Genomic DNA, 25217 nt, shown 5'->3' with positions numbered 1-25217 from the left:
CACCAAGGATCTTCTATATCAGTGTTTCTCAACCTTAGCCACTTTAAGAGCGGTGGACTTCGATTCCTAGTATTCTCCAATCAGCTTTCTGGCTAAGGAGTTCTGGGAGTTGACATCCATCTGTTTTAAAATGTTCAAGGTTGAGAAACACTTCTGAATAGGGCAAGCCTTTCCATAGCCAGAAGGAGGGCCTCTTCATTTCCAGTAGGCTAAGATTCAAACATAGTTAGCATGTTTCAAAATTAATGTATTGAGGGATAAAAAAATACTCCCCTCCAAATCATCAGGGCTCCACTTGGTTCATTCCCTGTGTACGAGTAATTCCTTGCCATAGAATCATAGGGCTGGAAGGGATCTTGGAGGTATTTCAGCCCAACCCCCTGCCAAAGGTAGGAGTCCTTATACCATCTTGGACAAGTAATTGTCCAATCCTTTCTTGAAAACCTCCAGTGATGGAGCATGCACAACTCCAGTAGCAAGTTATTCCATTGATTAATTGTTCTTGGTGTTGGGAAATTTCTCCTTAGTTCCAGGTTGGGTAGTAATTCCATATGAATTACTGTTAGAATGATTTCCAAGCATTTATGTAGTGGTTACAGGTTAAAGGCATCTTTATGCAGAAACACCTTCAACTTGCTGCTTTGCCACAAAACTAGTATGAAGCAATCATACTGTCCAATAGTAAAAGATAAAGGCTTCCTGTATCCAGTCGTGTCCAATTCTAGGGGTCTGTGCTCATCGTTGTTTCTCAGCTGAGGGAGCATTGTCCAAAGACACTTCTGTGGTCATGGGGACAGCATGACTATACACTAAGGTGCACAGAACATTTTTACTTTCCATCAAAGTGGTATTTATTTATTTACTTGTATGCTTTTGAACTGCTAGGTCAGGGGTATCAAACTGGTGGCACACGGGCCAGATAAGTCCTGCACAGGCCACACCCACCATAGCTCCACCAAGGAAAAAAACATCATGATACATCACATGACATCAATGTGACGTGGAGAGTTTGACACCCATGTGGTAGGTGAACAGGACCTAGGGTAAAATAATGAGAATTCACCCTGTCACATGGTATGTGGCACCCTGTTGCGTATACCCTGTTGATGGTTCTCAAACCCAGGCTGTCATATTTCCAGCTGACAAATCATAAGATTTAAATCATAAGATTTAATTCAACAACTCTGGTCACTTTTTGGTTTAAGATTTTCCCTGTATATAACCACAGACTTGAGAGTTAAGTTCAGGGGTGGGATTCAAAAATCCCAGCAACCAGTTCACTGCCCGAATGCTGGGTGGGCATGGCCTACCAGAAATTCCAGCTTCCGATGGGCCTCCAGAGCCCGGGAGAGGCCGTTTTTGCCCTCCCAAGGGTCCAGAGGCCTCCCCTGGGCCTCTGGGAGGGTGAAAACAGCCTCCCCCAGGCTCTGGAGGCCCTCTGGAAGGTGGAAGCAGGCCCATTTCTGAACTTCCAGAAGACCCATTTTCCCCCTCTCAGAACCTCCATGTGGACCCTGCACTTACCTGCATGGAAAATGGGCCACACGGAGACTCCTGGGAGGGGTGGGGCAGGGTGAGCAGGGCCAGCCAGTTGGTTGAAATACTGGTTCAGCGAACTAGATGGGAACTGAGCATCTGATTCAGCCGAAACCGGTAGAATCCCACCACTGGTTAAATTCCACTCTTTCAGTTAGGACACAGTTAGATAGCCAGAATAAAAAGTAGTGTACCAGTCCTGGAGCAGTCAGAAGAGGATGGTGGTTATAGTATAAGCTACCATGATGGACTAGCTCCAAGCTGTTTCAGTACTGCTTCACTAACAAAGCATGAAGCCAGTGTCATGAGGACATGTCATATAAAAATGATTATCATGCTGCCATTAGGGAAAGGTGACAGCCCATAGACAGCTCCACAATAGGCATGGATGAATTTCAGGTTTCCAATTTTGATTCAGTTTGTTTCATTCCACCATCCATTTCACAATAAGAAAGAAAAACATGAAAATGTGCCTGCATTTTGGAATTTTACAAGAGTGACCATTTCTGTATATGCTTTGCCTTATACACCCACATTTTGCAAGCGATTTTAACTATCACAGCAGATTTTTGTGTCTTATTTTCACCAACATATACTTTTCAATGCTCTTCTGGTACAACATTTTATTTTGTACAGAGATTTAATGAGAATACAGCACTTCAGTTCAAAAAATACAAACTTCAAAGAAAAACTGAGTTTTGTGGTTTTTGAAGAAAATTACTGTTTCAACTGAAATCTAAATTGTGTCTCTCATCACCAGGCCAGTAGCTGCAAGACTATTGGAAGAAAAAACATTTATTCATTGCAAATATATGAGGACTGAAAACAAAGGTATAATGATTACCTGTTATAAATGAAGTCCAATAAATAGAGGATATTAGAAAACAATGCATTGGTTCTAGAAAGAACATCTAGAATCAGAAATAGCAGAAAAGGGGCTAAGCAGAACAACGCCAATTTATAATATGAAATGAAGAATTTACAGTAGCAGAATTAGAAGAACTGCAAATGTTTACCCAGGATAAAGAAACTGAAACCTTGCCAGAAGAAGTTCAGGCTGTAGAAGCAAACCAGGGAGATTTGGCAGTAGAGAAAGCCAGCATAGTTATTGAATTGTTTTCATTCTCAAACTAGACCCCTTGACCTCACTCTTCACCTCAGAAAGAACAAAGCCCTCTAACTAAAATAGAAGAATTGAAACAAGTAATAAATGAGCATCTAGATCAGTACAAAAACAACAGAATGAGGTTGCCTGTATTGAAGCTGGTTACAAAAAAACCACAGCTAGCACAGTATATATGTGTGGATCTTTGGTTATTCGGGTTTTCTTCCGCATAAAATTGGAAGTATCTAGGCGACGTTTCGATGAAGTCTCATTCATCATCTTCAGGCTTGTGTCTTCGGCTTTGTGCTTCTCGGAGTAATGTGAGCTTGCAGCTGCTTCTTCCTTTTAACTGCTAGTGGGGGTGTGACTTGATTGGGTGGGGGCTTGGATGTGTTCTGATTGGGTGGGGGTGTGTTCTCATTGGTTGGGAAGGAACCCCACTTCGACCAATAGTCAGCTCCATAGGCTCACCTCTACAAAACCTAGCCAAATTTCTCGCCAAACAACTACAGCCCTATGCAGAATCCATCAACTCACACGTAAGAAACTCATTCCAGTTCATCGAGATCATAAAGAAACAAAACTTACAACCCAGAGACCTACTAGTGAGCTTCGATGTCATATCCCTCTTCACCCAATTCCCTATAAAAGAAGCCTTGACAGCCATCCAAAACAAATACAACCCCCCCCCCCAAGCACATCCTAGATCTGACCAACCACTGCCTACCCAATACATACTTCAGCTACAGTGGACAAAAATACAAACAAATAGAAGGAGCACCCATGGGATCACCCCTCTCACCTGTCATTGCAAACCTCTACATGGAACACTTTGAAACACAAGCTCTAGAAAAATATGATCACAAACCCAAACTCTGGCTCAGATACGTAGATGACACCTTTATAATCTGGCCACACGGGAAAGAAAAACTGAACAACTTCCTCACACACCTCAACAGCCTACACCCCAAAATACAATTCACCATGGAAACAGAAGCTAACAATCAACTTCCCTTCCTAGATTTCTTAGTATACAAAAAATCCAATGCGTCCCTAGGACACACCATCTACCAGAAGAAAACACATACAAACCACTATCTACACGCACTCTCACACCACCACCCAGCACAGATCAATTCCGTAGCCGAGACACTCATCTCCAGAACAAAATGCTTAGCCGATGAACAACACCTAAAAACTGAACTGCACACTCTCACTAACGTACTAACAGCCAATGGATTCCAAAGAAAGAAGATTACCCACCTAATCCAAAAAGAAACCCCAACCAAAATCCAAGACAGAGAACAAGAGAACGGCAAAGCCCTCCTCCCATATATAAAAGGCATTACAGACAAAATCAGCAAGATCCTCCAAAAACACAACATTAAAACAGCATTCTGCACAAACAGAAAAATATCCACCATCCTAAGAAACCCTAAAGACAAAATCGAGTTAGAAAGCCAAGGAGTATACGAAATCCCTTGCACCGCCTGCCCCACCACATACATCAGACAAACTAACAGAAGAATAAGTGCACGCATTGAAGAACACAAGAACTCAATCAAAAAAGAAGAACAAACCTCTTCCCTGGTCCAACACCTCAAAGCCACAGGACATGAGTTTGACTTTAAAAATACCAGAACTATCACCAAAACCGAACACTTCAACAACAGAATAATCAGAGAAGCTATAGAGATAGAAAAACGCCCACACAGCATGAATAAACGAGATGATACCTCCCGCCTACCAGCCATTAGGAAACCCTCCCTCATTAACAAATGAGTACCTATCATGAAGAATGACACTAGACCCATACTCACGAGGGCCACACAAGATGCTACCACCACACTTTCACGTAGAAAGCAGACTCACACCCACACAGAAGATGAGACACGACCACAGACCAGAAGCCGTGCCGCAGCTGCATCACTACCCACTTCAAACTCCTCCGACCCATACATGAAGCGAACTGATGCCCACCATGAAGATGTGGCACGACCACGAATGTGAAGCCAAACAACAGGATCACAGCTCACCAGCTCAAAGAATCTGAGAAGTACAAAGCCGAAGACACAATCCTGAAGATGATGAATGAGACTTCATCGAAACGTCGCCTAGATACTTCCAATTTTACGTGGGAGAAAACCCGAATAACCAAAGATCCATATATATATATACACACATACATACATACATACACACACACACACATGTATGTGTATATATATATATTTGTTTTCTGAGGTTCTCACGGGTATTTGTATGTGGATCTTTGGTTATTCGGGTTTTCTCCCGCGTAAAAGCCTAGATACTTCCAATTTTATGCAGGAGAAAACCCGAATAACCAAAGATCCACATATATTTATACACACACACACACACACACACACACACACACACGTATATATATATATATACACTGCTCAAAAAAATAAAGGGAACACAAAAATAAGACATTCTAGATCTGAATGAATGAAATATTCTCATTAAATACTTTGTTCATTCCATAGTTGAATGTGCTGACAACAAAATCACACAAAAATTATCAATGGAAATCAAATTTAGCAACCCATGGAGGTCTGGATTTGGAGTTACACTCAAAATTAAAGTGGAAAAAAACACTACAGGCTGATCCAACTTTAATGTAATGTCCTTAAAACAAGTCAAAATGAGGCTCAGTAGTGTGTGTGGCCTCCACGTGCCTGTATGACCTTTCTACAATGCCTGGGCATGCTCCTGATGAGGTGGCGGATGGTCTCCTGAGGAATCTCCTCCCACACCTGGACTAAAGCATCCCCCAACTCCTGGACAGTCTGTGGTGCAACGTGGCACTGGTGGATGGAGCAAGACATGATGTCCCACAGGTGCTCAATTGGATTCAGGTCTGGGGAACGGGCGGGCCAGTCCATTGCATCAATGCCTTCGTCTTGCAGGAACTGCTGACACAGTCTAGCCACATGAGGTCTAGCATTGTCTTGCATTAGGAGGAACCCAGGGCCAACCCCACCAGCATATGGTCTCACAAGGGGTCTGAGGATCTCATCTCAGTACCTAATGGCAGTCAGGCTACTTCTGGCGAGCACATGGAGGGCTGTGTGGCCCCCTAAAGAAATGCCACCACACACCATTACTGACCTACTGCCAAACCGGTCTTGCTGGAGGATGTTGCAGGCAGCAGAACGTTCTTCACGGCATCTCCAGACCCTGTCACATCTGTCACATGTGCTCAGTGTGAACCTGCGTTCATCTGTGAAGAGCACAAGGCACCAATGGCAAATTTGTGAATCTTGGTGTTCTCTGGCAAATGCTAAATGTCCTGCACGGTGTTGGGCTGTAAGCACAACCCCCACCTGTGGATGTCAGGCCCTCATACCACCCTCATGGAGTCTGTTTCTGACTGTTTGAGCAGCCACATGCACATTTGTGGCCTGCTGGAGATCATTTTGCAGGGCTTTGGCAGTGCTCCTCCTGTCCCTCCTTGCACAAAGACGGAGGTAGCGGTCCTGATGCTGGGTTGGTGCCCTCCTACGGCCTCCTCCATGTCACTGATATACTGGCCTGTCTCCTGGTAGCGCCTCCATGCTCTGGACACTATGCTGACAGACAGAGCAAACCTTCTTGCCCCAGCTCGCATTGATGTGCCATCCTGGATGAGCTGCACTACCTGAGCCACTTGTGTGGGTTGTAGACTCCGTCTCATGCTACCACTAGAGTGAAAGCATCGCCAGCATTCAAAAGTGACCAAACCATCAGCCAGAAAGCATAGGAACTGAGAAGTGGTCTGTGGTCACCACCTGCAGAACCACTCCTTTATTGGGGATGTCTTGCTAACTGCCTATGCTTTCCACCTGTTGTCTATTTCATTTGCACAACAGCATGTGAAATTGATTGTCAATCAGTGTTGCTACCTAAGTGGACAGTTTGATTTCACAGAAGTGTGATTGACTTGGAGTTACATTGTGTTATTTAAGTGTTCCCTTTTTTTTTTTTTTTGAGCAGTGTATATTCACACATACATGTACACACACACATACACACACACACACCCTTGCAGGGAAAGCAGATAACAACAAGGCCTGGAAATAGCTAAGAGCAGGAAAGTTGAAACAGAGAGGGGCTAATTCTGGGTGTACAAGACCAAGCCTTAGGACAAATGCATAAAAAAACAGAATTGAGAAGACAGCATCAGACAGCAAATTCCACCTAGGGAAAGAAGCTAAAGAAACACCTACTTGGCCGCTGCAAAATCTGGGACTTTACATTCAACAGACACCTTGACCTCACCCTGTCACATAACAATCCAGACTTAAAATTGTTGATAAGCAAGACAAAAATGTCTGGATAGTGGGTAGTTGCAGTACCTGGAAACAACAGAAGAGAAAAAAAACTAGAGAAAATTACAAAAGCCTGTGAATAGAAGTAGAACAACTGTGGCAAAAGAAAGCAAAAATGCTACCAATAGTAATAGGTACTTTGAGTACAATCCCAAAACTACTGAAGCACCATTTGAACACCATTGGCATTGACAAACCCTCTTCAGTCAATTACAAAACGGTTTTACTCACCACAGCTTACAACCTGCAAAAATAACTGTAACACCATCAAACAATAGCATCTGTCTATCCCAGATCATTGGGAAGAACTCAATAAGTGTGGAAAAATGCCAAATCCAGTCTAAACATTTGGCTGACTATATGATCAACCAAATATTTTTTATAGATGATAGATAGATAGATAGATAGATAGATAGATAGATAGATAGATAGATAGATAGATAGAGATAGAGATAGAGATAGAGATAGAGATAGAGATAGAGATAGAGATAGAGATAGAGATAGAGATAGAGATATGGAGATTTTTTTTCCTAGCCAGGGAGAAATGTTTGCTTTGATTATTTGAGAGAGAAAAAATATTAGTCTCTTTTCATGGCATGCTGTGAGGTAATATTCCCTCCTCCCAATTTGTAATTAATCAGAGGAAAATAAGACATGAAGCTGAATGCAGTTGAAATCTATATAACAAGAGGACATGTAGATTGATCTGGACTCTCCAAGAAAAAACAGTCTCATGCAAAATAACCTATATTCAAATAAAGGGCTATAGGAAACTAATATTCTGTTAAAACTTCATGTGCATTGCATTTTCTCAAGTTTTTTGTAATAACCATTCACAGTAAATCAGTTCATTGCTACCTGCACCTTTATTAGCTGTACTGCAGCTTATAATAAAAAGAGAAGTTCCTTAAAGTCACTTAAAAAGTCACTTATAAAAGAAAGGTGATCCAGAGACTTTCTGATCTACAGCTGCATTGCTTAGCTTCTATTAACTCTCCAATCTTTTCTTCACACTAGATAAAATATTCCAAAAATTTATTCCTTTCCACATCCAGTTCCTCAGTTTCCACCTCATATTGCTTTAAGTTGACAAAGTACTGGACAAAATAATCCCCCAGTGCGTCCCTGATGCACTCATCTTCTTGGAGAGCCACAAGAGCATCTTCCAGCTTCAGAGGAATCATGCCTGCTTTCGTCAGAGTGGAGCTCTGGATCTTCCCTGAGGCCTCCTGGAACGTGAGCTTTCTCTTTACCCCGTCCAGACCTGCTGCGATCGTAGCCGAGAGTACCAAATAAGGGTTGGCTGTGGCCGAGCCCAGTTGATTTTCTATCCAGGTCCCCTTGTCACCATGATTTTGGATGTTAAATGCACAGCTGTTGTCATTCCACGCTCCCTTGGCAACCACAGCCTCTTTGGAGCCTTTGCTACACCCGCTATACCATTTGCGGCAGGTGACGGTGGGGGCCATCAGGCAGCTAAGAGCTGCAGAATGTGTCAGTAACCCAGCCAGCCAATTCTTCCCTATCTCAGTTAGGTCTGGGGCTCCAGCAACAAACAAATTATGCTGTCTGCTGCTGTCCCAAAGGCTATGGGTCAGAATGCCAGAATTATAGAATCCATTCTCGGTGAAAAAACTGGCAATATAGTTGTACTTTTTGGCTACTTCTTTAATGCCTGTCCGGAAAGTGAAGGCACTGTCCGCTGCACCCAGGCCAAACTCTGGGTGAAAAGAGATCTCCATCTGGCCAGGACCAGCCGAGGACGAGAAGCTTTCAATGTTTGCCCCAGCGTGATACATGCCATCCATGAGTTCCTGGATGAAGGACTGGTCATGATTGCTGAGTAGAGTGGCAGCGGGAAAAGAGATTGTCTTTGAATTGACAATTTCAGCGATGCCATAGATGCAGAATTCGTAAGTGAAAGCAGAATACAGCGCAAAGCCATTTTCCCGGAGCTGATTCAACTGCTGCTTTGCAATTTGCCGGGGTGATGTCAAGAGAGGGGTGCCCATCACCATAAAGGGATCACAGATCACTCTTGCTGTTTGTTCCATCCATGGCAAGATCCGGAATGTTGATAAATCGGGCCTCAGGATGATGTCACAGTTAAAACTGCTTGCAGAAACGTGGCATGTCTCATGGTCCCTTGGAATCAAGGTCAGCTCAAGGTAGCCTTTTGGCATGGCAACCCCATAGATTGCTTTGGTCTAAACAGAAGGAAGAAGAACATATGGCTATGCTTTGGATGGATTAAATAATCCTCAAGTAGCACTATCACACTGACAGATTACATTTCTAAGGAAAACCTTTGAAGTTTCAGAAGGAACCATAAACAATTGTCCAAGGGAAATGCCATACACTGTAGATTTTCAATCAGAAACTTATTTCAACCAAATATGACCATTAGGAAGACATTAGGAGTTGACATGGGATGTGTATATATGTATTTGCAATTATGTGTATGCCTATATGTGTCTGTTTGAATGTATATGTGGGGTGGGGAGACAAAAGGCTCAATAAACAAGCCATAATGCAGTTAAGAAAGGGACCTCAGGTCTCTGGGTCCAAACCCCACAATTAAGATAATTCCCAAATGGCCTTCCAGAAAGCAGCAAATAATAGGATGATGACATAAAGGTCCAGCTAGACATAATGTACCAGCTAGAATGACTACAGTGTTGCATTATGTGACTAATGCTGCTCACCACATTTTTGACAAAGGATACCAAGCTTCTCCACAAATGCAGATATTCATTTTAATGTATGATTTTTATTAAAAAATGTGTTCAGCTACAAAGAACCTGAAGCAAGTTCAATTTCATTGTCGCCTTCTGGATAGAAAGGAAGATTAAAAATGGAAATAATAATAATGATGGTGGTGATAATGATGTTGACAGTGTTGCAATGTTAGAAGTGAGTTTAAAATGTGAGTTTATTGTATTTTGCTAATATTAGGGCGGTAGAAACAATCTTAAAGGGGGGAATGGCAGTGAAGAGAGAGGGGAGATTAGCTGTGTATATCACAATTGAAACAATACCTTTGCAATTTTTAATGTGATCCCTCAAAAGATCATTAATCAAGAGCATAAAATTACTTTCCAGCACCATTTGCTCTTTGAAATCTTTTTAAGAATTTTATGGAAATTCTTAAGAAGTCATCTAGGCTGGCTATGATAGAACCATTTCCATCAACTTTGGAATGGTATGTAGGGATGAATTTGGGAGACTGGGAGAAGAGGTACAGCCAGGGTAATGGGCAGATAAGAGGCACCTTAGCCCACAGCAAGAACGTGGGCATGGCAAACATGTGGGCATGTATTTATAGACTTGCAAGATTCTCTTAATGTAACCTTACCATAAAGCAGAGTTAATTCCTCTGAATGTGCTTCTTATCTGTATCGCCATGCAAGGCTGATAAAATTTTACCCAATATACCACACACCAAAAAATGGCAATATGGAGTGAATTGGTAAGACATCTAAATGCCTAAGAGTACTACAGACTTCTAAAGGCCACTCTATATAAAATAAATGTAAACCCACCCACCCCCTCAGATTACAAAGAATATTTTACTGCTAAATCTGAATTTAAAAACAAAGATTTTATCCATCGTTGTTCCTGGCCTTTGAATAATATTTGGGAGACAGTGAATACTTCATTGAACTTAAAATAGGTTGAACCATTGCAGATGTGTTTTATTGTGAGGTCTTTAAACCTTTTAATATAGCTCATGTATCAGCAGAGTACCTGACATTTTGAGTTTTATTATTCAAATTGCAAAACTAGTTAAGCCAGGTAAAAGGAACTGTGTAAAAATATTGGCAATATAGACATTAACTGCCTTTGGAATGAGGCAATTCTGTACAGCATCATTTATCAGTGCTTGGCAAAATGCACAAACACAGAGCCCCAAAAATCCAAATGCTCCCAATCCACTACCTGTTGTGATACTGAGCAAGTGATACTTATTTTTCAGCATGCCCAGCATAAATTAATCTTGAATTTAGTAGCAATGGCATGTTGATTGCAAAATGCGTTACCTGAATCACAGAACAGGCCAGGTGGGAGGGACAAATTGTGAAAAGGTGCATGCCGTTGACCTTTGAAAAAGGAAGCTTACATACTGTTTGTGCTCCTAACAGTTTGGTAAAGGACTATCTGTTTCCCAGAGTATAACGGACAGCCACCTTTGGAAAGTGACCTCAGGTCTCTTGGCACAACACAAGGACAGAAGTTGATTCAGAGGCAGTGAAGCAGGCCAAACATTTGTGGGAAAATCTTACATTGACCTGGAAACCTCACCACTCCAAATTTGTGTGGTTATCAAAGAAGATGCTTCATTGCCTATTTCCTACCAATGCAAGGAAACATCTATATGTTTTCTGTCTCTCTCCTGTGCTAATAATGCTTTCGAGAGTGTTTCTCTCATTCTTCACTGAATGGGAGTGGACAGACTGGCCTATTGAACATGGCAAAATCTTGCCAGTCCAACAAACAGCAGCATGGTAAACTCGGTACTTGAGCACAGTGAGACTACCCACCATTTTGGTAATAGTATTTTAGTAGTGCACAAAGTAAAGCTCAGGCTGTAGTATTTTATTTCATCTTCTAAAAATAGCATCAATAATAACAATAGTCATAGTGTTATTCAGTAGTTAACCATACACCAATATACAGTAACACCATCAGCTATGGCCAGTTTTATCATTAATATCAGAGTGGGGCTGCCATATTGTCAGTGCTATGCAGTTTCGTATAGTGGTTAAGCAGTGGTGGGATTTGAATAACTTAACAACAGGTTCTCTAGATTGGTAGGCGTGGCCGGTTGGTCATGTGACTGGGTGGGTGACATCACTCATCACACCCCGCCCTGCCTCCCAGCCACTCTCCTCAAAGGCAGAGAATTAAAATTCAGCTGGTTGGAGCTAATCCCACCACTGGCTGGCCCTACCCCTCCACGCCCATTTTTTGGCTTGTGTTTTGGCCTTTTGGGGGATCATTTTCAGGCTGTTTTGGGCTGTTTTGGGGCTGTTTTCAGGCCCAAAAATGCCCCAAAAATGGCCCAGAAAACAAGCCAAAAATAAGAAGGGGTGGGGCCAGCCAGTGGTGGGATTTGCTGGTTCACCAAACTGTGCAGAATCAACTACCAGTTCACCCAAACTGGTGTGAACTGGCAGCATCCCACCTCTGTGGTTAAAGCACCAGGTTAGAAACCAGGAGATTGTAAGTTCTAGTCTCTCTTTAGGCATGAAAGATAGCTGGATGACTTTGGTCCAATCTTCTCTCTCAGCCCAACCTGACAAGACAATGTTGAAAAAGCACTACGCAATCTAAAACCATCTCTATCTATTGGACCAGACGGAATATGTGCCTACTTCTTGAAAAAGCTATCCACTGCCGTAGCTGAACCTCTAAGCATAATCTCTGAAAAATCTTTCAGGACCAGCTCCTTCCCAAAATTATGGTCACAAGCCATGGTCATCCCCATCTTCAAAAAGGGAGACCCCAGTCTAGTTGAAAATTACAAACCAATCTCTTTATGCTGCGTCACCTGTAAAGTCATGGAATCAATTATTAACCAATCCATCATCCTCCACTTAGAAACAAACAACCTACTCTCTAATAAACAATTTGGTTTCAGGAAAAAACTATCATGTAATCTGCAACTCTTACACTGCAAAAACATATGGAATCTACATAGACTTCTGTAAAACCTTTGATTCAGTAATACACGACAAACTACTCCTAAAACTAAAATCTTATGGTTTCTCTGGACACCTGCATAACTGGATAGAAGCATTCCTGTCAAACAGACAACAAATGGTCAAAATTGGGAGCGTCCTATCAAATTCTGTACCTGTCAACAGTGGTGTCCCCAAGGCAGTGTTCTAGGACCAACTCTTTTCATACTCTACATAAATGACCTCTGTGATCATATTAAGAGCAACTGTGTTCTCTTCGCTGATGATGTAAAGCTATTCAATACCACAGACAATACTGCTACCCTTCAAAAAGACCTTGACTATGTATCAGAATGGTCAAACAAATGGCAACTTCAAATCTCAACAAATAAATGCTCTGTCCTACATCTTGGCAAAAAAGAACAGAAAATAAAATACAGGCTGAATAGTCAAGACCTTGTTGATGATCCAAACTCTCTCAAGGACCTTGGAGTACTCATCTCTAATGATCTAAGTGCTAGAGCCCACTGTAACTACATAGCCAAAAAGGCGATAAGAGTTGTTAACCTAATCTTGTGTAACTTTTTCTCTGGTAATATTACACTAATAACTAGAGTATACAAAACATTTGCTAGACCAATACTCAAATACAACTCATCAGTCTGGAACCCACATTATGTATCTGATATTAACACAGTTGAGAAAGTCCAGAAATATTTCACAAGAAGAGTTCTACACTACTCTACTCATTGCAGAATACCTTATGCCACCAGACTTGAAATTCTAGACCTAAAAAATCTAGAACTACGCCGCCTTCAGTCCGATCTAAGTATAGTACATAAAATCATACATTGCAATATCCTACCTGTCAATGAATACTTCAGCTTCAATATTGTATAACAATACAAGAGCACACAATAGATACAAACTCAAAGTTAACCGCACAAACTTGATTGCAGGAAATACGACTTCAGCAACAGAGTGGTCAATGTCTGGAATACTCTACCTGACTTTGTGGTTTCTTCCCCAAACCCCAAAAACTTTAACCTTAGACTGTCTACTAATGACCTCATCCCTTTCCTAAGAGGTCTGTAGGGGGCGTGCATAAGTGCACCAACGTGCCTACCATCCCTGTCCTATTGTTTCTTTTATTTTTTTATTTTTCTTTTATAAATCCATGTATTCATAACAATGTTTTTACTTATACCTATTATCTTGTAAGCAATTGACAAACCATATAAATAAATAAATAAATAAATAAACCCACCTCACAGTGGTTTTGTTGTGGAAAAATAGGAGGAGGAAGGACTATTAGGTACATTCACTGCCTTGAGTTATTTATAAAAATAAAGGAAGCAGGATAAAAATAAATATATAAATAAATGTATGAGTGCACATGCGTAGAAGATGGAATACATGAGAGTTCCATAAAACAGGCCATAAAGATAGAAGGATTGTTCTAAGAAATGTCAACTGCTACACATGTGGAAAAGTACAGAATGAAGTTCACCATGAAAATAGAAAAAATGGTTCTGAAAACAAGAAAAAATTTGTAGAAGAGCTGGTTCCCATGTGAACTGAATGAGGCAATGGAATTCTGATGGAAAAGTACAAAGCAGTAAGAAAAGACTGCTACACTGGGACAGGCGAAGCTTTGCTGGAAAGTATAATATTAGAAAGAAATTATAGTGTTTAGGAGCTATCATACAGAATGAGGTACTGAGGTGTCCTATTCAATTCTCCTGAAATCCAGCCTTGCTAGCTAGATAGTGAATTGGGTATGCACAATTGTGTGAGTGTGACTTAATAGAGCTTTTAATTCAAAAAATGAATTACAAGCTGTATTCCTGCTTCTTCATGATCTGAGACTTTGGGTAAATAAGAATAAAAAGTACTCCTATCATATTTTATGACTCTTGCTATCACAGTAGCAGCGATAATAGTATTTTAAAGTAATGATTTATAGTTCCATGTCAAGTTTAATTTTCTTAAGATGGCATTAATTCAAACAAGTATAAGTTATTTTAGAAAACAGCTGGGCAAAACACACACAGAATGACTACATAAGCTATTAGCTTAATTATCTTTTAGCAGCACTAAATTCCATGGAAAATAGCTGATATCTGTTAATGCCTTAATGACATCAATGAAATACAATAGATCTAACCTTAAAGTTGAAAGAACAGAGCCTAATGAAGCAAGAGCTAAAAACAAAATAAAGTAAAATGTATTTTTTCTAAAGTTCAAAGGAAATATAGCATGAAAGCAAATGCTACTGCCTATTTTTATGATCACTGAATGAAATCTGAAATATTCATAATAAGAATTAAGCAAAAGTGCCTCCTATAAGCTATCCATACTGGGTATTGCAGAAATAACTTGTAAAAAAAGCTACTGGTAAGCTCTATTTTCCATAGAACTATTACCAAAAATATATAATGTGACCTTTAATTGTTGCTTAACAAAATAACTAATGCTGTGCTACAATTTAAATCATGCATTTCTGTGGTATTACCTGATTGGATTGAAGCACTCAGAGAGTTTGGGGAGTTTTTGTCACTAGAATAATTCACATGCTGTCTCTTTAGTATCTCTAGTTGTTTGCCTTGGACTCTTGAAATTTGCTAGGATCAGATCAAACCAACCTTTTGCTAAGGTAATCAATTAAAAAAAAACCATGCATCTGAGGAAGAAAAGCTTGGATGTCTAAAAAGAACCCACATTGCCAAGTTGCATGAATTACATTTTCTTAATAATAGAGGGAGAGAGAGTAATAAAACATATTTAGAAGGTTTTTGATGAACCTATGGGCAAGCTATGGCAATAGATTTGCAAAATAGCAAAAGGAGGGCCACTGCGGCCAAGAAACGGGAAAAGAATACAGACATACCCGGAAAAACCGAGAGGGGATGCTCTTGGATCTTGACACACCGTGGATATCTGTGGTTTCAAACCTGATAAAGCGGACATTGTCCCTTGCCATCTGTTCCTCGATGTGCTCTATCTCAGAAGCGAAGTGAAGAAAATGGTCACTGCCCAGTTTCTTCCCACTGGAATCTCTTCTGGATTCTTTTTCTTTAAATGAAAAATTAAAATGCAATCACTGTAAGGCAGGATTTAAATATTTACCATTAACACACCTTTTTGACACAATATTTGAGAGTTGGATGCCCTTAAGAAGCTGAAGGATTCAACCTGCCTTGAATTCGCACTTGGAATGAAGGGAACCTGTCTTAAGACTGAATCTTGAACATTTACACGAGAAGGAAGTTAGGGAAAACTATACATGATAGGACTGTGTACAAAGTTCAAAAGAGACCCTTCTCAAACTCATTGGCCCAAGTAAGGTGCTCCTCCTTAGAGTGTTAAAGTAGCATCCTCCTCTGGAAGACTTGGCTTGGCTTTCCCTATTACTTGTACACCTGTGCTGCCAGTTCCAACAGTGTTGACTTTGCACGCACACTTGTTCGTTGGTTTGTAAAATTTATATAACTATTATTTAAATATCTTTATCTCACTACGTCTCCCTGTATGAGCTCATTCTCCTAACGGGAATTAACTCAACACACTTCTCACACTTATGACCAAGGCATGCAGCATGTCAAGAAAGCCTTTAAAGCAGCCCTTCTTTTGAAGAAGAAGCCAGTCACTTTAATAGTACTGGACTTTGAGAAATAACTCAATACAAATATTTTGTGTATCCCAAATAAGAGATTACTGCACTTGTACGTGATTTTCAAATAAAGCCAAGCTTGTCCTAGATTACAACTGTAGTTGAGCCCATGACTGCACCCAATTTACAAACTTTTTGGGACATAGTCATAAAGTGAATGCCACAGTCATTAAATGAATGCCTCAGTCGTTAAGCAAATGCATTGTACCCCATGGACTTTTTTTTGCCAGAAACAGGAAGTAAATACTAGTTTCCAGCAGAAAAAAAAGAGTTATAAATCTCAGTCACGTAACAACAGGATGTAGCAAATGGTAATTAATATGGGCTGTTTGCCAAATGTTGGAAATGTGATCAGGTGATCATATAAAGGGAGGTGGCCATCGGAACTTTGAATGATTGCTAAGTGAACACTTATAAACCAAGGACCACCTGTAAATATATTATGCTATACATAGTGGAAGCTCACTGATTTAATAATGGAGATGGATAAAGAGGAAGGGAAAAGGAAATATATATAAGATAGGCCTATGACAGCTAATTACGTAAAGCAGTGTTCCCACTGGAGGTACAAATTACAAAGGTAAATTATCCTTCTTTGGACATATTATATGAAAACCCAGCTTTCTGGGAAAGGCTTTAATAATGGAAAAGATGGAAAGAAAGTGAAGAAGAGGACAACAGCAAGGTGGACAGATTTAGTTATTGTGGCAATGAGGGCACCATTTGAAGACCTGAAAAAACAGGCTAGGCATAGATCATTTTGAACAAAACCTATCTATGTGATTGATAAAAGTAAAGACAAATTTGATGGTACCTAATTGAGCAAAATTAATTAATTTTAATCCCAGTTTTTCAAGATAGTAAATCCACAGCCAAATTATTTGAGGAGGAAGTCTAATTAGTGATCTGCTGCTGATAAAAGAAAAATACTAGCCTTTTTTATGCTTGCTGACCCACTGGTTCTATTATTCATTAGTCTCTTTTATGTGAAAAGTCCATAGGATTGTTTCCAAACTGGAGCCAATTAAAGCTACCACCTTTTGTTTCCCACACAATCTAGAGTGGAATTGGAATCTCTTACATCATCAAAACTGAATTTAATAGGCTTTTAAGAGAATTTCAATAAGAATAGCCAAATGACTTAAAAGCCATACAACTCTTGTTTGATATTATATCTCTTATAAGCCTTTTTTGCTAGAAACCAGAGACACTTCTTAGACAGATGGGTGGCATATAAATTTAATAAATAAATAAAATATACATCTACCCTTATTGAAAAATCAGAAGTCTGATAGCACCTGCTCTGACTAATACATTTTATTTTTTAAAAAATGTAAACTTTTGTCAGCTGCAAGTCAGTTAAACTAGACTGATGTAGGATTTAAATGAAGATGAGGAAGGGAGCAGGAAGGGGAACCCAAGTTGACTATATAGATGAAAGTTATATGTAAGACACATGACAAGTAACATATCAATTAAAATTGTAATGTGTAAAGAACTCATTGCATCTTGAAAGACCTTTTGAGATTTGAAACTCAAAGACACAGTCCACCAGGTGTCATCATTTAATTTCATATGAATAGCCCCAAAGCTCCTCTGAGAAGTGGAAATAGTTCAGGTCAGGTATCCTCAAGGTTTGTTTTTTTTAAGAAATCATGGCTCTCTGGGTTTGAGAACTGACAGCAACACAACTTGATACCCACCAAACAAAGAAGAAAATCTGATCCAGGTTTCTTCTCATTTCTATGCATCAAAGCCAGACACTCTCTTATTGTTAATGGCACAAAGAACACACAGGCATAGACACTACTCTTCTTCAAGAAATACATAATGTTAAATAGGGTAACTGGTAAATTTAATAATCTGACAAATGTCATCACCAAAGTGGAACACATAATTTTCCAGAATAGGTTCTGTACTATATAGTGGACGGGTGGGAATGAAATCTTTGCAATGGCACCTAACAGTCCACACCATCTCATTCTATCTTGATGCTGCAACTTGCTGCCATTTTAACAGATCTGATACTGTTTTGACTCATTTTCCTTATAATTTGCTTATTGTTGTGGTTTATCATTTTCTTTTATATCTCCTTATACACATGACACTGGCTTTGAATGAAGATAGCATATAATGCCATAGTATCAATTACAGCAATCTTATTTTTTATTGCATGCTTGGCTGATAATAGCACTATTTCACATGGGACTTAATGTTCTTACCAGATGTGGGCTCAAAGTTAGTAGGTGGAGCTCTGACCACCTTTGGAACAGGGGCCTGTTGGCTCCCAACAGGCTGTTCCAAATCATCCCTTTTTGATGGCTGTTTCTCCAACCCAGCAGAATTGTAACCCAGTTGGGACTTTCCTCCTTGCCCTGATCCATGCGTGTGCACAATGGGAACTTTGTGGTCAATGCTTCCTAAATGAGGAGGAAGAGTTTCCATGCATTGACATTGTTCCTCCCTAGACTTCAGAAATGCATGGCAAGAGGTAGCCCTGAGTTCATTGCTGTCCCAGGTCCAGTTGCTTAACAAGGGACTCTCTTTCAATACACTTGTAAATTCTTGCAAAGTTTGGTTGGAAATGCCAGGCTCCAAAACAGACACATCTTTGCTGTCTTCTTTTTCCTGGGTTGCTATAGGATGATCCCCGTCCATCTCCTCTGTCGGGTGGAACTTACTCCCATCCCGCACTGAGCAAGTTTTATTTTCATGTGATGCTATTTCAGAAGTCTCCTCACTTCTCCTTGTATCTAGCCACCCCACTTGCTCATCTTTGCCTACCGTCCCTGTCCTATTGTTTCTCTTATTCTTCTTTTATTTTTTCTTATATGTACCCATTTCATGTATTCACAACTATGTATACACTTATACTTATTATCTTGTAAACAATTGGCAAATCAAATAAATAAATAAATAAATAAAATATGTCTGTTTCGAATGTTTGCTCTTTTCTGCCAAAGGATTCTACACCCCTGCAATCTTTTGCGTCATCTCTGCACAATTCTTCTTGGCTATGTGATAAGCCTTCTTTTACCTGGAAATCTTTGGGGAGGGTCTCACCTGCTTCCTGCAATTGAGGGGGTTTGTCTACATACAGCTTCCGTATTTCTTGATTAAAAGAGTTTGCGTGAAGAGACTCCTCCATTGTTTCACGTTCTGCTGCTGAGAGCTTTGTCCCACTGATCTTGCTTCTTTGTCTGCTACTCAGTCCACACATACGGTTGCCATCAGTTTCCTCATGGTCAACTCCAGAAGACGTCTGCAAAAATCAGAAACTCTTTTTGTTCAGAAAGCTTCAATTAAATGAAATATGCATTTGGACTATAATGCTTCAGCCATGAAATGAGATCCTGTAAATAAAATGTGTATACCATCAATTTTAAAAGGTCGCATTGAAGTCACAATCTACTCAAAGGCTTTTCCCCTTTAATATAATTTAAATATTTAAATAATGTGTCTTTTGTTTTTCCTTATATTTTTTCCTGATTATCTTTAATTGGCAGATTATAGGCAAACTGGCCTTTCAGTTTATCAGCACCAATACCCTTTGTGGAAAACCAAACTTCCTATGATCTTTCAATGACTACAAAGAAAAAGAAAAATGCCTCTTTTGTCTGATATGTAAATGTCAATTCAACATCCTCAATCAAATCTGTGCTGCTCATAAATACATGCAACAAACCGGTGCTACCATCTAGCTGCTGGGATTAAATACACTGTGTCTGATAGAAACAAACCACTGCGTTGATTTAATTATCTTTCTCTCCCTTCTCTGCCAAAAGGCCAACCTGTGGAACCGTAATTTTTTTTACAAGGCTGAGAACATACAATTGCTGGAGACAATTTTCATAGCTTGTAGACCTCACAAACCTAAGCTGCATAGGATTTGGATTGAAAACAACAGGACGTTGCAATACTATAAACTGAAAGGGAAAGGGAAAACAAGTCTTTTTTATATATTAACTTTTATTGAGACATTTTAATAGAATACAAACAATACCAAAGTTAGAAAAGAAACAAAGAAAATAAGGAAGAATAGTGAATAAGTAAGACATACAGAAAATAGAAAGAAAAGATTATAAATAAGCAGCTTCTGATCTTTTTGACAGTTATAAATGCATTTGTATTTTACCCTCTCTCTCTAAGGTTACATCATAATTTCCTTCGTTTTCATAAATTACCACTTTTAATGTTCAAACCCATAAATCACAAGTCAATCACAATTCCATAAATGTTTCTCTTCTGTGTTGTAGCCGAGAAAAGTCGAAGGGCATACCCTTCAATTCACCAGAATGTTTCACTTGAATGTTTGATTTCATAGCATAAATATTAGATGGAATTTGTTACATTGCATGGCATTTCTGCCAAGTCATACTTTCTCAAATGGACGGTTCACTTTCTGAAATATTGTATACTGGTTTTATAGTAAACAAAATCTCAATTTGAACAATCCATTCAAAACTGTATGAATTGATGGCAATATCATGTGACAAGCTGAATAAAACAAGATGAGAATATGCTCACAATAGTCAACTAAAGAACATAAGTATTGTCTTTCAACATCATGCAAGTTCCAGATAACCCAACATTCTATCTCCATCAGTTTAAAGCAACTATCTGGATGCATTTTAAGTGCTTAGATCCCTGTCTTTCTCTATGTGTCTCTGTCACTCTGTTTCTCTATCTCTGTCTCAGTCTCTCTCCCTGTCTCTCTCTCTGTCTCTCTCTCTCACCCAATACACACACACTTTATAAAACCAATACTGTCATGGATATAGAAAGTTTGTGTTCTGGATCTGAAGCAGTGATAGTTATTTAAATATATTTTCTATCAACCTTATAATTTTTTTCTTCTTGGAGCAGTTAACTTTTCCAATTTAGTACAAATAATTAGCTGGCACAGGGGACTTTAAGAGACTTTCAGCTTCAAAGAAAAAAGGTGCTTCAGCTGCTTGCTGAGTATTCTCCATAACTGATAGCTTTAATTTTGCCTACTTGCCAGATTCAGGTTCATGACAAAAAGAAGTGGGATTTGTGGCTGGTTAAACCCTTCTCCACCATGACTTACTAAAACTTTATTTTAGGAGGAAACTCAAATCAATCTATATTGAATTATTAGTAATATAAACATACTCCATCTTTGTGTAGTACCAATGCTCAAGAGAGGAGATAATAAAAATATTTCTCCTGGTCGTTTTTTTCTTACCTGATAGCTGAAGGTGTCTTTCTCCATCTTCTACAGCTACACATTTTGGTTGCATCCCTCTGTGATTCCAATTGGAAAAGTGTCCTCAGAATTTATAGATGTGCCTGTAATAAAGATGAGTTAGCACAGAATTTCTAAGAGTTTCCCTCTTTTGAAGGCTCTGTTAACAATGAATCTGGACGAGGGAGGGCAAAGCTCTTAAATAAATAAATAAAACTCATGAGAGTAAATTTCTAGAATTGTTTGGAAATAGTCACCTGATAAATAATAGGTAAACAGCTACAGGAAACACAAAACATTTGCTTCGCTTTTTTTTTCCAGCAAGTCAGTGGGATTGTTTTGCTTTCTTCTGAAACACAACATATTGTTTGAAAGATAATAATAAAATGCTGTTGAACCCAGTATTACAACAACCATAACAACAACAAAAAAAACCCATGATCCCAAACAGAGGACAGCTTCTATCCCTTGTTAATGGTGCTCGAATTTGGTAGGTCTTGTTTTACTCAGCAGTTTCTGCAAAGCTTTCAGAATTGTGTTGAACAAACACTTGTGCATTGCCGTGGCTTTTCCTTCCATTGTGGATCGAGGGGAGGCATCACTGAAAGCAGGTTGCTAAGTGAGCACTGGGGACATGTACATTTTGATAATTAACTTGGCAGAATAAACATGAAATCTCAACACTTTAGCAAAGTAATGTGGGGAGTTAAATACTTTTTTTGGTTTACTTGATCACTACTAGAACAGCAAACGTGTTCTGATTTTATATATAGTTTGTAACATGTGAAATTGAAGAGTGCCTGCTTTATATGAGATGAGAACTTACAGTAGGTTGTTCCTCTTTTACAAATCTGTAAAGCAATCCCTGGAAATCAAACAATGGCAGAGGCATAGAAAGAAACAATTTGCTGGTATCAGGGGGAGGATTCCTGTGCAGGATGGTTGAAGTACAACAGAAAATCATTCCTTAATGTTCAACCTAATGAGATCAGAATGATACTATATTTGTGAGTACTATTTACTATTGGGGTGGGTGGGGTTGGGGGCTGTGATTCATCTATACTAAAATCAAAGGGTTTTTAAAAACTAGTTCTTATTGAATTCAGAGGATCTATTTTCTTCACTTGCACAAACAGCAATATAGATATGTTGTGGAAACTTTTTTTTTTTTTTGCTGTGTCCTCAGGACAATGCATTTGATTCCCTCACACTGATACCTGTGGAAGTAATTGTCCCTAGCTGTACCCGTGTTAAAATAGTGGCATTTTCTCTTACCCAATACAGGTTTTGCTATGGATATACCTCACCAACCATTCTTTTAACTATGCGGTAAGGTAGCTACTAAGGAATGGCCTAATCCTTCATCTACTGGCCACTTTAGAGAACCAATTTGGTGTAGTGGTGAAACTGCTGGGCTAAAAACCAAGAGAACATGAGTTCTAGTTCACCCCTAAAGCATGGGAGTCACCAGATAACTTTTACTCTTTCAGCCAAGCCGTCTATTTCACTGGGTTGTTTTTGTGGGAAAAATAAGAAGCAGGAGTTTTAGGTATGCTCACTGGATACAACCTTTCAATTCTGGGCCCAGGGAACTGTCCTCTAGAATTACTCTTCCCCTGTACCTACCTAGTCTTCAGACTACACCCTGGTTAAGATACTTAAATCAGGTTGAAAAGCAGCTGACTAGTAGAATTTGTGTGTGTGTATGCAGATCTCTCCACAGCTTCACAGAATAACTCTTTGCACCTGTCACCTTATGCATGGGCTTCTTTTGAACACTGGAATAGAGCTAAACCCATATTGAACAGGGAGGATCCACCAATCCCTTTGAACATACTCACTCAGAAAGAACACTTGTGCAAAATCAGTCAGTCAAGTCAACTTGCAATAGCCCCTTTTTCCCCAATTCCAGCTCCATTGAGAAAGATGGATGGATGTTTTCCAACTGAGTGGTGACATTCAGTAAGAGAGGGGGAAACAAAGCCAGGAGAATCTATTAATTCCTGCCAATGCCTGCCTTGTACACCATAAATATGGTCCACATTATTTACGGGCACCATGATGCCACAATACACTTTTCATCATTTTGATTTGTCTGGCTGCAAATATCCCAATGTTGGCATGTACAGTGGGAGCAAGTAATAAAACATCTATCACAACAATGTACACAAAACCCAAGGCTTACATATTTCCATCAAGCATCATGATGCAACTATATCTAAGAGTGGATGTTGTGTCATGATGTTAAATGTCATTGTTCTGATGCAAGTTTAGCTTGCTGAGAAGAAAAGTCTGTTTCTAATCTTAGAAGAAGAAATCTCTGAATTAAAGATGGCTAATGTGCATTAAAAAAAGATTTAGTAGTCTTGTTGTTAGTTGTTTAGAATTTAAAAGCAGTATCAAAAAAGTGTGGATTTTATTCATATTTTTAAGAGAATGTATGTTTCCTGAAAGGAAAGAAGATTTGAGGTGGAACTTCAAATTAATTGTGATCGGTAACCTTTTACCATATTACAATGAAATAGCCTACTAAAAATTTAAACAGCACAGTAAAAGCAATAAAATGGATTGAAAATATTTAAAAATATCATTTAAACACAACTAACAATATAAGTGCTAAATTAAACAGATGACTCTTAATTTTAGTCCAGAATGGCTAGAGGATGGGGACTATCTTTTGTTTTGAAAAAGAGTAGTAAACCACACTCAGCATCAGCATGAAAAAAAATGTATTTCTAAAACTTATAGAGTTGGGTTCTTCCAGGAATTGCTTTTCATTTTGATGTAAGAAATACTACACTAGCAGCAGAATGCTACTTCTTTGTCCATAACGCTAAGATTGAGTGAAGCTTCTATATTAAAAACTGCTTGAAAGCTATTTGTTTTTATTAAGAAGTACATGATATACAGAGCAAATAATTACTTGTTAGATTTTTATCCCACCTTCACTGCTTTAGAAGTAACTGAAGGTGGCAAACATACCTAATTCTCTTATTTTCTCCACCACAACAACCCTGTGAGATAGACTAGCCCAAAGACAGTTGGCTTTCATGGCTAAGATGGGACGAGAACTTACAATCTCTTGGTTTCTAGACCAACACCTTCACCAATTTTATGAAATATTAATTGATGTTAACCCACATGTACATCATTTGTACATCTATCCTTAATAATGGATTAGAGATTTTTTTCAATAGTTCATGTATTTATTGCATATGCTTCTGGATCGAAGAGATTAAATATTTAACAGGTAACACCCATGGTATTTTATGAAACATTAAAACATTAAATGAGTTCAGAAAAGAGCACAGTGTAAAGAAAAACACAGATGTGTTGTGAATACATTTCATGCATGTGTCTATGAAAGGGAAAAACATCAAATACTCAAGTGTTATAGAAATATTAAATATCCATTATTAACCAAATTTGTGCAATTAAACAACAAAAAGGACTTTCCTATGCAAAATAGTCAAGCATTTATTTTTTTATTTTATTTTTTTATTTGATTTGATAATAGGTGTAAATATAAACATGAGTAAGAATACAGGAAATAGGTACAAATAAATGGGGACAATAGGACAGGGACGGTAGGCACGATTGTGCACTTATGAATGTTCCTTACAAACCTCTTAAGAATGGGGTGAGGTCAATAGTGGATAGTTTAAGGTTAAAGGAGTGG

General features: G+C 39.1%; 1 protein-coding gene and 1 long non-coding RNA gene across 3 annotated transcripts in view; both read right to left on the bottom strand.

Annotated features, from left to right (window-relative positions):
* Positions 1-2144: 2144 nt before the first annotated feature.
* Positions 2145-25217, bottom strand: part of LOC148132979 (uncharacterized) — a 34397-nt gene continuing 11324 nt past the window's right edge. The window contains exon 2 of the long non-coding RNA XR_015745602.1: positions 2145-3267. This is a non-coding gene — a long non-coding RNA (uncharacterized LOC148132979). The remainder of the gene's footprint in view (positions 3268-25217) is intronic.
* Positions 7823-21680, bottom strand: LGSN (lengsin, lens protein with glutamine synthetase domain). Of its 2 annotated transcripts, XM_087945291.1 has the most exons (5): positions 21539-21680; positions 19257-19591; positions 18552-19114; positions 15547-15725; positions 7823-9182 (listed from the first exon to the last, which is right to left on the bottom strand). In XM_087945291.1, exons 1-5 carry the CDS (start codon positions 21563-21565, stop codon positions 7989-7991), a joined length of 2298 nt encoding a protein of 765 aa, XP_087801417.1. In that variant the 5' UTR covers positions 21566-21680; the 3' UTR covers positions 7823-7988. The 2 variants fall into 2 exon arrangements, with proteins under 2 accessions (XP_087801417.1, XP_026520900.2); XM_026665115.2 differs by lacking the exon at positions 18552-19114 and having other exon boundaries at positions 15547-15731; positions 19393-19591; positions 21539-21675.

This window comes from Notechis scutatus, chromosome 1 (genome assembly GCF_049901735.1).
Source record: "Notechis scutatus isolate UNSWTSFEM ecotype Mainland chromosome 1, rNotScu1.2, whole genome shotgun sequence".
NCBI classification, from domain to species: domain Eukaryota; kingdom Metazoa; phylum Chordata; class Lepidosauria; order Squamata; family Elapidae; genus Notechis; species Notechis scutatus.
Note: the sequence above shows the minus strand (reverse complement) of the source record. Positions and strands in the feature narration are given on the sequence as shown.